At 44.5% G+C, this 14,025-nt stretch overlaps 1 protein-coding gene across 1 annotated transcript in view; it reads left to right on the top strand.

Moving 5' to 3' along the window:
* Window positions 1-14,025, top strand: part of PIK3CD (phosphatidylinositol-4,5-bisphosphate 3-kinase catalytic subunit delta) — a 102,123-nt gene that overhangs the window by 51,913 nt on the left and 36,185 nt on the right. Inside the window, exons 2-9 of the mRNA XM_077458043.1 lie at window positions 5,213-5,382; window positions 7,035-7,263; window positions 8,406-8,626; window positions 9,994-10,173; window positions 10,247-10,390; window positions 10,882-10,971; window positions 12,569-12,781; window positions 12,860-12,956. Of these exons, the coding sequence (XP_077314169.1) occupies window positions 5,242-5,382; window positions 7,035-7,263; window positions 8,406-8,626; window positions 9,994-10,173; window positions 10,247-10,390; window positions 10,882-10,971; window positions 12,569-12,781; window positions 12,860-12,956 (1,315 nt within the window). The 5' untranslated portion in view covers window positions 5,213-5,241. The remainder of the gene's footprint in view (window positions 1-5,212; window positions 5,383-7,034; window positions 7,264-8,405; window positions 8,627-9,993; window positions 10,174-10,246; window positions 10,391-10,881; window positions 10,972-12,568; window positions 12,782-12,859; window positions 12,957-14,025) is intronic.

Below are 14,025 nucleotides of genomic sequence, written 5' to 3' on the forward strand. Positions count from 1 at the left end.
CACATGTGGGGGACTTTTTGGGAGCTTAGCCGCGTACGGGACCCCGAAAACCAAGCACCGCCTTCAGGATTTAAATATAAAACGCTACCAAAAAAACCTGTTAGCGATCGCAGGGATCAGGCCTGACTCTGCGAATGCTGCAGTTATGTGTTTAGTGTTTTGTAAGTGACAGTGATCGATACTGCACTTGGGTGGGCTGGGCGGAGGGGCAAAAAGCAGGTGCTAGCAGGTATCTGGGCGGAACCCTAAACTGCTGGGGACGCTAGTATAGATCTGATCAGATATTGATCTGTTCAGATACTATACCACTACGGGAGGTGTATGCTTTGCATGTGGGTGTTAGCGCTACTGCCACTAATGTAGCGCTGCCTGGGGCGAGGCAGACCCTCTCTGACCCTAAAACCTAATTGATATCACCCGCCGGGTGATCAAGGGGTTAAACCTTTATTGGGTAATAAATGGTGGGTGCCATGATGCTATAAAAGGCAAACTAACCAGGTTCACCCGTAACACTTATACGGTGATCACTGGTGAAAGGGTTAATTAGGGGCAATCAGGGGGTTAAAACCATTATTGGGTAGTATATCAGGGTACCTAACGCTATAAAAACCTGGTGGTGAACCTAAAAAATAACTAGCTACCTAGCGGCACCAGTGACGCTAATGCAGCGATCAGAAAAACGATTGCTTAGTGACATTGGCAAAAGGGGGTGAAAGGGTTAACTCTAGGGGCAATCAGGGGGTTAAACCTTTATTGGGGGGGTAGGGGGCTACCCTGGACCTAACACAACTGCCCTGACAGTTTTTACAGTCACAACTGACACTAAATGCAGTGATCAGTAAATAAATGATCACTTCAATCAGTGACACTGTGACTGGGGGGGGGGGGGGGGGGGGGGGTGATCGGGGGGTGATTTGTGTGCCTATGTGTACCTACATGTCAGTGTAGTGTTGGTGCGCTTACTATGTCTTCTCTCCTCGCTGTCCGGTCAAAAAGACCGCCCCGAGGAGAGTGACATCACTTCCTCCTGCCTGTGTTTACACTACACAGGCAGGGGAAGCTTCTCATTCAACAGGAGCTATCGAGAGGGGATGGCCAGAAACCAACGGCCATCCCCCCCCTCATCCCGGATCGCTCCTGAAGCGAAACGGACCACCGCAGCCAGCGGGAGGTGGTCCGATCGTTCAATTAAATATAACTAAAGGCAAAACTTCAGCTTCAGTTTTGGATAGAGTAGAGAGGGATTAGATTCCCTGTCAGTTTTTTTTTTTTTTTTTTTTTTTCTTCCCTCACCTCTAAATGCCTGTTGCGAGGGGTCCCTCGTAGTCTGCCTCCTGTGCCTGGGCTCCTGACATCACTTCCCTTGGCGCAGGAAGGGAGATCAGCTCTCGGCGATCATCTGGGATATATCGGCCAGTCACAGCTCGCGCAGCCGGGCGCTCACAGTTAAAATACAGATGCCGCCGAGCCGAGGGGGAGACGAGCGGGGCTAGGAAATACGCCCCCCCCCATCGCTGGACACTGGGACAAGTAATTGAATTATTAAAAGTCAGCAGCTGCAGTATTTGTAGCTGTTGACTTTTATTTTTTTTATGGAAATGCTGCTTTAGTAGAACTTTTAGTCAGAAATACCACTAGATGACTTCAGGCTGGCTCCTTTTGCAGGTATAGCAATGTAAAACTAGTGAGTGTCTGTAATTTTAAAAATCCAGTAATACACTGCCCCACCCTGCTCTGTACATGCTCAGTTGCTCTCTATTTTTAGGCACTGCTGAATTTGTAGAGCGCGATCTGCTGACAGCCTTAAAGTGGAATTAAGCCCTCCTGTCCTTTTTTTACAGCCAAGTAAGCTGCTTCTGTTTGATCTCCAACTTTCATTGTGCTGCACATGTGATTGGTTATGATACCAGCCATTTGATGGTTTGACAGTTTGGTTGAGGAAAAATGTGACCATTGGCAATCCTGGCTTTACAGGAATGTAACTTATTGGTAACGTTCCGCTTTAAGGTAAGAGGTCAGATTGAGGTTTGACTATTAGATTAGATTGATATAGCTTGTTTAGCATTAGTATTTTAGGGCCTTAAAGAAAACCTATCATTGCTGTCCCCTAGTTCAGCAGCTTAGAGCCACTGAAGCCAGTATGGTGGCCAATGTGCTGTCTTCTTCAAAGCATCAGTGAACCCCAGGATTTTTCTCATGGAAGGTGCCCTCTAATGACGCTACAGCCACATTTGTTATTAAAACTCTACATGGCAGTTCAGGAACTCAACTCCTCCACATTGACCGTCCTTCCAAGAATTGACAATTACAAGACTTGCAGTTTCACATTCCAGCAGAAAGATTTGGGTTTTCATCAGGAATTCACCTTTTTGACACCTGATCTGAACAGGTCTGACCAGTTCATTCCTCGAAGAATTTGTAAATAAATACCATATAATGCGAAATAAATGTTTGAGCCTTCAGAAGGCTTTAGAAAGCTGCATTACATTGACAATTACTATATGTTAATGCAGGCTCTCCTAACCAAGGTCCCCTGGAATCGTAGGGTTCTTCCAGGAGTTGCTGGGGCAGTTCCTTGAGCAGTGAAAAATTTCACTCACATCAGTGATCTTTTTAGCTGTTTGCAAGGAGTGGTTCTTCCCACTGACCACAATGTAAGGATCGATCTTCCCATGACCAGCATGCTAATGTACTGTGGATTGTAGATATAGTAATTACTGGCACAGCTTCCCTGTGACCGGAATGTTAGAGTTAAAAAGGTAAAGAAAGGGTTTGTTGTTGCATAGATCATGCTTGTGATGGTCCATTAGTTCTGTTGTATGGGACTGTACATCAGCATTAACTATATTAACCTAAAGGGCACACATTACCTGTGTAGAGTATCTCATAAACCTGAGCTGTGGACATCCATCTGGTAGCTACACTGACAGATTGGAACTTCTACAGACAGGTGTATATAGGTTTAGGCCAGGGCTTGACAAATTTGCTTGGAATCTAGGAGCCAGCTTAAAAAGTTAGGAGCCAGGTCGTTAACGGCGATCCGGACCTGTCCCTGGCCTGACATGGAGACGAGTGAGGGAAAAGATAGCGCCGCAGCCCCCCCCCCCCTTTTTTTTTTCCTTAATTAAAATAAATTTTTTTTTTTCGTTTTACAAAAATATATATATATATATATATATATATATATATATATATATATATATATATATATATATATATATATATATATATATATATATATATATATATAATTAAATTAATAATATATATATAATATAATGAGAAGCCATTTACCAGCCACCACACTCACCGTGTCACACTTCCTTCTCTTCACTTTGGGAAGGAAATGGGCGGGCAGTGAAAAACAGGCAGGGGAGCTTCACTCCATTAGGAATTAGCATTATTGGAAATAGGGTGTAATATCTACATCCACCACAAGATGGCGCCAGACTACCGAAAGATTTTAGAAGGCCGCAAAGCCGCGGCCTCAATTACTGGCCGGCGCGGCCCGATGCAATTGCGCGGCGGAGTTCGGGGTCCAAATGGAGATGGGATACCCCAGCAGCGTTGCCCCAGTCGCCAGGACACGAATTCTAGGCGCAAATGCGACCAGGCGCCCGGGGTTTGTCGAGCCCTGGTTTAGGCCATCGACGGGCCATCATCAAGCTGCAGCTGCTTACTGCTCAATATTTTTGGGTGTTCTCTCCTCCCCTTCTTTTTTTTTTTTTTTTTTGCCAACAATTCTTTCCCCTCCTCTTTTTTCCCTCCCCTCTTCCCCCTCCCCTCTCCCCCTCCCTCTCCCCCTCCCCTTTCCCCCCCCTTACCCTTCCCTCCCCCCCCTTACCCTTCCCTCCCCCCCCCCTTACCCTTTCCCTCCTCTTCCCCCCCCCCCCCTTTCCCTCCTCTTTCCTTGCCCTCCTCTCCCCCCCCCCTTTCCCTCCTCTTTCCCCCCCCCCTTTGCCCTCCCGTAGTACATAATAATGCCTGCATGGCCTATGGGCTCATTGATCCTGAGAAGGGGTATAAATTATAAACTTCAAATTGATGTGGTATTCAATCAGGACATGACATGGCAGCTCTACGTGTTTTGTGGCTGCCAGGCCACTCATCAGGAGAATATGATCTATAAAATAAAAATATTGGCTTAAATAGAATAAACAGTATAGGCAGTGGTGGGGTAAAAGCCCCCCCCCCCAAACCAATGCCAGATGGACTCGCTGTGATTCGTTTGATGTAGAGCTGCACAATTAATCTTCAATTATCACAATCTTGACTAAAGTGTTTCACAATTCTTTCTAAGCAAAGAATTCTCTCTGCTCTTCTGAAGCCACAGCCCTCAAAAGAAAGGAAGAGAAAAACTGGGCAGTCTGCCAAGAATCAAAACATTCTTTATCAGTTGAACTTAAGTATAAACATTGTAACAATTTTTCAATGGAATAGACTGTGTGGGTAAGTGGAAAAAAGTTCAACCACTTAAAACTAACAAGTGTCAGAAAAAGGTTTAGTGTTTAAGTATAAAATAATTTTTTGTTGTGCTAGATAATATATATAAAAATGTTTGGGGGTTCTAAGTAATTTTCTATCTTATTTTAGTAGACACCCTGGAGAATAAAATGGTTGTTGCAATATTTTATGTCGCACTGTATTTGTGCAGCGGTCTTGTTTTGAAAAAATTACTTGAATAATAAAAAATAAAAAAACTAACCAGTAAAGTTGGCCGCCTTTTTTTTTTTTTTTTTTTTCTTTGTATAATGTGTGAGAGATTTTACATTGCGAGAATCGTGATCTTTTTATTCTAAGCAAAAATATTGGCACCGCGAACCATCCAAAAATGCTGGGGTGGGCATCTCGTCCAAAGCGCCCCATAAGCATCAACCATGGTAGGCATGGAACCACAAGGCAACCTAAGTGTGCAATGAAGGTGGAAGGTGAACCAAAGTATTTGTTGCAGAAAGGGGAAGAAAGGGAGGGAAAAGAGATGGTTGGGTGACAAAATCCTTGTTGACAGAAAGGGGCGGAAGTTGAAGGCTGACCAAAGATTGATGGAGGAAGGGTGGATGTGAACAAAGCAGAGGACCACTAATTAAGACACAGAACTGGCGGTGAAAACCAAAGTCCGTGTTCTACATGGAAATAATCGTGTTCTCATGCTCACCAGGAATTGGGACAGGTACCAGTCTGCTACATAAACTTTTATGCTGTGTCTTTTCAGGGCCGGAGGGGCGGTAGCCAGAGGGCAGGATGCCGCCCGGAGTTTACTGCCCAGTGGACTTCTGGGCCAAGGAGGAGAATAAAAAAATCTTGGTGGACTTCCTGCTCCCCACGGGCATTTACCTCAGCTTCCCTGTGCCGTGCAATGCCAGTCTTGGAAACATTAAGAAGGTAAGTGAGCTAACCCGATCTTTTGGCTACAGTCTAAACTAAGGGCCTTCTGAAAAAAAAATGCTGACCCTTTCATCTTAGAATCTGAAACTGTCAGTTCAAGAAAAAACTGGTCATTCAGACCACTTTCACACTGAGGCATTTTCCAGGTGTTTAAAAGTACCTGTAAACTGCCTCTTCTGCTTCCCCAGTGTGAAAGCCTGAGTGGTTTTTCGCACTGGGGCGGTGCGCTTGCAGGACAGGGAAAAAAGCAGCTTTTTTGTGGCAGTGCGGGAGTGGTGTACACACTGCACCTAATTCGCCACTGCCATTGAAATCAATGGCCAGCGCTGCCGAAGCGATTTGCAGATGCTTTTAACCGTTTGCCAGCCACTAGCAGGGGTTAAAACTAAAAGCTTTACCATCAACGCGGCCAGCGTTTCAGTGTGAAAGTGCCCTTTTTAGAACTTAATCTACAAATCTTTCAACCACTTCAGCTCCGGAAAATGTTATCCCCCTTCGTGACCAGATCATTTTTTTTCAATACGGCACTGCATTATTTTAACTGGTAATTGCGCAATCGTGCAACACTGTATCCAAACACAATTGCTGTCCCCGCCCCCCCCCCACAAATGGAGCTTTCAGAAAAAAAAAAAAAAATATATATATATATATATATATATATATATATATATATATATATATATATATATATATATATATATATATAATCTTTTTTTTTTTTTCTTTCATAGATTTAGGCCAGTTATGCTGCTACATATTTTTGGTAAAATAAATAAAATCCCAATAAGCATATATTGATTGGTGTGCTTAAAAGTTATAGCATCTACAAACTATGGGATATTTTTATTTCTTTGTATTGGTGGCGATCAGTGACTTGTATTGGGACTGCGATATTGCAGGCGGGCATTTGGACACTGACACTTTTTGAGGACCAATGACCCTATCTGTGCTAAAAATATACATGGGTTAATGGCCGATCAAAGGGTTAACTGTGTGCCTAGCCAGTGTTTTACTATGGGAAGACATGGCTCCTGGTCCCTGCTTTGCAGAGACACCGGATTCATGCCTTCCTAACTGACAGAACCGCCATCTTTGTTTACATAGGCAGACCGCCATTCTGTGTTTCTGCAGGATGATCAGCAGGTGTTGGCGGACTGTGTTTACTCACAGCTAGAGCTGCACAATTAATCGTTAAAAAAAATAAATAAATCACGATCTAGATTCAACCCCCCCCCCCGACCAGAGTTTGCCGATTCTTTCATATAACAAGTGGAGAGACTTATCTGCTCACTCAGCTGTCAAAAGAAAACATCCAGGCAGTCTGCCAAGTTTTTAAAATTAAACATTGTAACTAAGGCTTATAAAAGCAGAGACTCTGGGGGGCGGGGGAAGGGTCAATTGCTGCAATATTTTATGTCACACTGGATTTGCCACGAGAATCGTGATCTATTTTCTAAGCAAAAAAAAAAAAATCATGATTCTCATTTCAGCCAGAATCGTGCACCTCTACTCACAGCAGTGAGCCGCCAGTGGCACACATTTGCTCCCACTACCCGGATTATATAGATTACTGCTTTTGTCTTTTGAACCGATGATGGACATCATTATATTTGCCCTTCCACTGTATACATTTTTGTTCCCATCTGCAGTTAGTATGGGAGAAGGCGCAGCAGGAGCCGATGTTCCATACCCTGGGGTCCCCGTCCTCCTACGTCTTTACCTGCATCAACCAGACGGCAGAGCAGCAAGAGCTGGAAGATGAACAGAGGCGTCTTTGCGACATTCAGCCTTTCTTACCGGTCCTGAGGCTCGTGGCCAGGGAGGGTGACCGGGCCGAGAAGCTTCTGAACTCCCAAATCAGCCTACTCATTAACAAAGGTGAGCATGGAAGGGGAGGGGACTTTGAACTCCAACAATTATTATTTTTAAATCTGCCCACGGGAGGTTTATGCCATAATGTGCTAGTATGCACCACAGATCTGCAAATTATAGCAGATGTACCTGTCAAACCAGCGCTGCACTGTCACTGCTCCATCTGGTTTAGGGCTCTTCCACCTTTGCCTGGTCTTCTTTCCAGGTTCGCTCTCTCTGGCCGCTTGACTGGCTGGGCTGTGATGATGCTGCTGCGCATGCACACAGGGGTCACTTTTAGCGCAGCATAGAATGGGTGCTGTAAAAGGGGGTCTGTGCTGCGCATGTGCAGCTCAGATTCCTTTGCCTCTGGGTGGCTGGGTGAGACATTTCTTACAGAAGAGACCACTAGGGTATAAAAATTGTGCCGCTTCAAGGGTTTTTCAATTTATTATTTTTACAGCTTTAATGGATGCACTGTATGAATGTGCCTGAAATAAGAACTGTGTAGATGTAGTAGCCAAACTTTTGCTATTGCCTTGAGTAGCAAGCTGGTGAATGGTAATTATTCTTTCACACAGGAACCTCCTCTTTCATTGTATAAGTTATCCTCTAACACAAGCCAATGCTAGCTTGATCGCATGAGGGCTGTCCTCATTGAAGGGATTCTACTTCATGTCCTGTCTGTGACACCACAGGAAGTGAGAGAGAAGCTCCCCTGTGGGGCCCAGATAATGATAAAAGTCTAGTTTTGGAGTTCCACTTTTGCATTATCTGCACCTTGATACAGACAAAGCTGTCTGCTATAGATCACAGGTCTCCAAACTTTCTAAACAAAGGGCCATTTTACTGTACTTCAGGGGGGCTCGAATATGGCCATTGGCAGTAGAAAATGTCCCAACATCAGTGGGCGTAAACGGTGCCCCATCTTTAGTGTCAATGAGTGGAATTGTGCCCCATTGGTGTCATTTGGTAGGAAGGATCATGCCATATCATGGTGTCGGCGGGAGGAACTGTGCCCCATCCTTTGTGTCGGCGGGAGGAACTGTGCCCCAGCCTTTGTGTTGGCGGGAGGAAAGATGCTGTCACATACTTGTGTCCATTGTACAATTACGACTGAAGTACTTCTCTTTTCTGCACTCATGTTCCTCCTTTTTTTAATCTTTCAGGTCTCCATGATTTCGACTCCTTAAATGATGCAGAGGTTAACGATTTCCGCACTAAAATGCGCCTGTTCTGTGAGCAGATAGCATCGCAACGCCAGCACATGAACTGGGAGTTATGGATGGAATCCAATTTCCCTCTGCAGCTGGAGCCATCCACCACCCTGTTCAGCCAGCCTTTCTCCAGCAAGACCATCATGATCAATGTTAAATTTGACAATAGTGAGGTAAGACGTGCATTCTGGTACAGTAGTATGGTTCTGCTTATGATTCCCATCTTTTACTGGGGGAAGGGTGGGGGGCCATTAAAGCCGTTAGAATATGACTTGGCTAAAAGCGAGGATCGGGCAATACCTAATTCCTACCAAGTTCTATCAGTTCAGTTTAGTATTCTTCCTGTGTCATAGGAGTGTTTTACAGATCTCAGACTCATTGGGGCTAACAAGCCAGAAACAGCGGTCTGCAAGCTATAATGTGGCTCCATATTTTAGGACAGGTGTGGACCATCATTTTAAAAGACTCCATAACCTATTCAAGCTTATACTCTCCTTCCACCCCATTCCAAACCTTGTGTAGCACCCTCCTAGTTGGGTTGTTAGGATTTTGGAGAAATTTAGTTATTTTTGGCTCTTCTGTAATTGGTGGAGCAGTTTGTGATTTTCTTCTGGCTGGGTTTCACAGACTGCAGGTTTGATTGCTCTCCCCTGCCTTCTGGAGATTTCTAGAAGATAGGGAGCACAATGGGTAGCCTGAATATTTATGGAGCTGCAGATGGGTCCAGAAGGTGGCTGATTGAGGAGCACATAAATTGCCTGAACTTTGGAACAGTAGGGTCTTCCTGTCCAAGGGATTCCACCAGTCAGGGTGGGAATTCTTTTGGCTGTTCTGGGCTTCACAGGCTGCAGGTTTGATTGCTTTCCCCTGACTTCTGGAGATCTAGAACATAGAGAGTGGAGCAAGTCAAATGGGCAGCATGAATATTTATGGTGCTGCAGCCAATACCTGAGGAGATGGGCCTAGAACAGCGATGGCAAACATTGGCACCCCAGATGTTTTGCGACTATATTTCTCGTGCACTCTGCAATGTAGTTGAGCATCATAGGAAATGTAGTTCCAAAACATCAGGGGTTCCTAGAAGGTGCCCAAGAAGCACATATATGGTCCAAGCTTTAGAACAGCAGGGTCTTCCTGTCCAAGGAATTCCACCTGTCAGGGTGGGGGTGGCTAAACCTGACCGGTGGAATTCCTTGGACAGGAAGACCCTGCTTTTCTAAAGCTTGGGCTATTTATGTGCTCCTCAGCCACCCCTCAAAGCCGTTCTTCTGATTTAAGCAGTTGTTAATCGAGGTCCCGTCTGTGTCTGCGGGCCTAAACCTGAATGTTTGTTTCTCTGATACCCTGAGTTTGACCAGTTTGACTTGCCCAGGCTTGCAACTCTTATTTTAATTAACTCCACCCCTTAACACTACAAACATCCCACTCAAGCCACCATTGCGGGAAGGTTCGATTTTTATCAGTATGCTTCCTTAAATGGCAAGTATCTTTTTCAAAGTTAAAAAATCTTGCCTCTCATACTCTTCTTTTTTGTCTGCAGGAAAGTTTCACCCTACAAGTCTCTCCCCGAGACCTCCCCATCTCCGTCATCCGAATGGCATTACGGAAAAAGTCCAAAGTATCTGGTCAGCACTGTCCAGGGGGTCCTGAAGAGTACACCCTTCAGATAAACGGCTTGTTGGCATACATCTACGGCAACTATCCCCTCGTCCAGTTCAAAGTAAGTGCTATGCACTCATCTGCCTCGCTAGCCCCGTTCTATGCAACCTGCTAAACCTTCTGCCCTCTTTCAGTACATCAACCAGTGTTTGAAGAATAACTGGACTGCTCACCTTACCCTTGTCACCATTACTTCCACGCTACCGGACAAGCAGGGAGATCCCACAATCCTTTGCCCCAGAAGCCGGCACAAACCCCCTCCGCTACCCACTAAAAAGGTAAAGATCTTAAGTCGTCAGCTTTGTGTTTAAAGTATAACTAAGTACAGAAGGCTTAGAATGTTTGTCAGGTTTTTATTGCTGTCTGTGCCCCGTTAAGGAGATTCATCCTCTCCATTTGTCCTGTTTACCTTTATTGAAAGTAAAAGAAAATCACAAATTTTGGGTTGTCCCCAGAAAAGTAAGAGGAGAAATCTTCGAATGGGGACAGTAGTTCTGGTGACCAAGGAATTCCCTTAAATTGCAGGGTTTTCTCTCGCTTTCGGTTTGGCTATGGGACAGGAAGTGAAGGGTAATCTACGCAATAGGATATAGATGGCAAAAAAAGAATGGTGGGGGGGGGGTTTATGTTATAACCCTCTCTTGCGCTATCCAAAATGGGGGTGGGGGAGTTTTGCCCATAGTTCTACTTTAATTTACAAATGTGATTAAAACAGCCCTTTGGGGTCCACTGATGGACTTTCGCTTTTTATTTTATTATTTTTCCCCAGCCGCTTCAGTGTTCCCTCTGGCCCCTGGAGAAGCCGTTTTGTTTTCAACTCTCGTACGGAAGAAATGTTAACTCGGATGAAGGATTCAAGGTAAAGGGTGGAGGTCCCTCATGAATAATAGAGTAGGAGGAAGAGGGGAAATCTGTGATTGTCAGGAACCCCACCAAGGACTGTGTGAGGTCTGAGCGTTTATTTGAACTCCGCCATCGGAGTTCCGCCAACAATAGTACATTTTTACAGTTTACATTGCCATCCAGAAGATAAGGTTCATTACCAGCAATACACTAATCATCATTAATGACCCTGCTCCCTGATGAAATGCATAGCATAATCACACTTGTGTACACTTTGGAAGAAAACCTTGTTCTTTCTATTGCTCGCCATGGTACCTTAGCTTTGTCGTCATACTGTAAAGGTTCTGCACGACTATGGCAATACACAAACCAGAATGAATGTGACAAAGGGCTGATTTGCTGAATGCCAAAATAAGTATGTAGGGTTGATTTTACTAAAACTGGAGAGTGCAAAATCTGGTGCAGCTCTGACTAGAAACCAATCGCCTTCCGTGTTTTTTTTATTTTATTTATTTATTTTTTTGTTTTGTCAAAGCTTAATTGAACACGCTGAAGATAGAAGCTGGTTGGCTACCATACACAGCCCCAGTTTTAGTAAATTTAACCTGTTTTCTTCCTGGGGGGGGGAAATAAAATAAAATCTGCACCAAGGAGACCTAAAGGGATTCCGTGAGGCAGTTGTCCCTATAGTGTAAAATAACACACAAAAAAAAAACTGGGTACATATGAAAAGACGGCACTATCACCAGTCCAATGCAAATTAAATATCATTAACTACAGAGTAAATACAATAAAAATACTAGAAAAGTGTGTGTGTGTGTGTGTGTGTGTGTGTGTGTGTGTAATATAAATAATAAAAAAATAAAATGTGTGTGTGTGTATATAAAATTTTTTTATTTTTTTGCCCAAGTGAGTGCACGCCTCACATTTTTGGAAATATTTTGATATCTTTTCATGTGACAACACTGAAGAAATGACACTTTGCTATGCTACAATGTAAAGTAGTGAGTGTACAGCTTATATAACAATGTAAATTTGCTGTCCTCTCAAAATAACTCAACACACAGCCATTAATGTCTAAACCGCTGGCAACAAAAGTGAGTACACCCCTAAGTGAAAATGTCCAAATTGGGCCCAATTTGCTATTTTCCCTCCCCGGTGTCATGTGACTCCTTAGTGTCACATGGTCTCAGATGTAAATGCAAAGCAGGTGTGTTAAATTTGGTACTCTCTCACTCTCTCACTCTCTCACTCTCTCACTCTCTCACTCTCTCACTCTCTCACACTCTCACACTCTCACACTCTCACACTCTCACACTCTCACACTCTCACACTCTCACACTCTCACACTCTCACACTCTCACACTCTTCACTAAAAGTTAAACATGGCACCTCCATGGCAAAGAACTCTCTGAGGATCTGAAAAAAATAATAGTTTCTCTACATAAAGATGGCCTAGGCTATAAAGAGATTGCCAAGACCCTGAAACTGAGCTTCAGGGTGGTGGCCCTCTAGCTTCTGAATGTTGCCTCCCTGTATGCATGGATACCTGGTTACATAGCAGGTCTCTCTTGTGGTTTCTTACATCACTCCCCAATTTTGGTCTCCTGCAGCTGTTGGTCTACTGTGGCCTATATCACGGCAGTGAGCTCCTGTGCAAGACAGTGGTCAGCACTGAGGTGGACGCCTCTTCTGAGCCTCAGTGGCATCAGACCCTGGAGTTCGAAATCAATGTGTGCGACCTTCCTCGCATGACGCGTCTCAGCCTGGCTCTTTATGCCATCGACAAGAAGAAACCAAGGTCCACCAAGAAGAAGTCCAAAAAGGTGGGTGTCTGATGTGCATTACACTACATATCCATGATGATCTTGTAGTAACAGTTTTTTTTTTCTTCATCTTACCAGGATTACCCCATTGCATGGGTGAACACCATGCTGTTTGATTACAAGGACATGCTGAAGTGTGGCGAATACTCGCTCTGTATGTGGTCCTCTTTTCCAGGTAAATGACCCCAGGAAAACACCTGGCTACAGCTATATTTAAGCTTCTGTATATGTTTTTTGATGTGCTGTAAAAACTCCTATAAAATACAAACCGGAGTGGTTTTACTTCCAAAGGATTTCTTTTTAACTCCATCCAGACCAGACATTTATACACCTCGGTCTGGCAGAGAAGGAAACCTGATGTTTGTTTGCTGCAGCTGTTTTACAATTATTTGGCACTTCCCCAGCCTGTGGCTGGGCAGTGAAGGAGAAGCAGGAGACTTCTTGGCTAATCTCCCCGTTTTCTTCTCCTATCAGCATGTCCCAGAGCATTGCAAAGCCACTCCCTTCCCCAGTCTGACCTACTGCACAGGGATTGTAAGGAGCTGAAATCAAGTCAAATTCAGGTACTTATACTGCATGTATTAAAAAAAATAAAAAGTTTAACCACTTCAGCCCCGGAAGATTTGGCTGCTGAATAACGGGCCGTTTTTTTTGCGATTCGGCACTGCGTCGCTTTAACTGACAATTGCATGGTTGTGCGGCGCTGCACCCGATTTTTTTTTTTTTTTTTTTTTTTTTTTTATCTGCAACGTTATGGTGGACACATCGGACAATTTTGACACATTTTTGGGACCATTGGTACTTGTACAGCGATCAGTGCTAAAAAAAAAGGCATTGATTACTGTAAAAATGTCACTGGCAGGGAAGGGGTTAACCCTAGGGGGTGATCAAGGGGTTAACACTGTTCCCTGTAAGGTGATTCGAACTGAGGGGGGAGGGGACTGACTAGAGGAAATGACGGATTGTGGTTCCTAGCTAATAGGAACACACGATCGATCACTCCTCTCTGAACACGTATTTGTGTGTTTACACACACTTCCGTGTCCTGTCCCTCGATCGCTCGTGGCCCACGGTCATTGTGACCATCTGCCACGAGCATCGGCACCTCTGCAGTGCAGGGTGTGCGCACGCCTGCTATCCCGATCGCCGACGTATAGCTACGACGGGTTCCCGGGATTGTGCCGACCTGCCACCGTAAAATGACGGCTGGTCGGCAAGCGGTTAATGATGTATCAATGTGTATC

Source organism: Lithobates pipiens, unplaced genomic scaffold (assembly GCF_037356315.1).
Source record: "Lithobates pipiens isolate NorthernLeopardFrog02 unplaced genomic scaffold, aLitPip1_a1.2 Scaffold_27, whole genome shotgun sequence".
Lineage (NCBI taxonomy): Eukaryota > Metazoa > Chordata > Amphibia > Anura > Ranidae > Lithobates > Lithobates pipiens.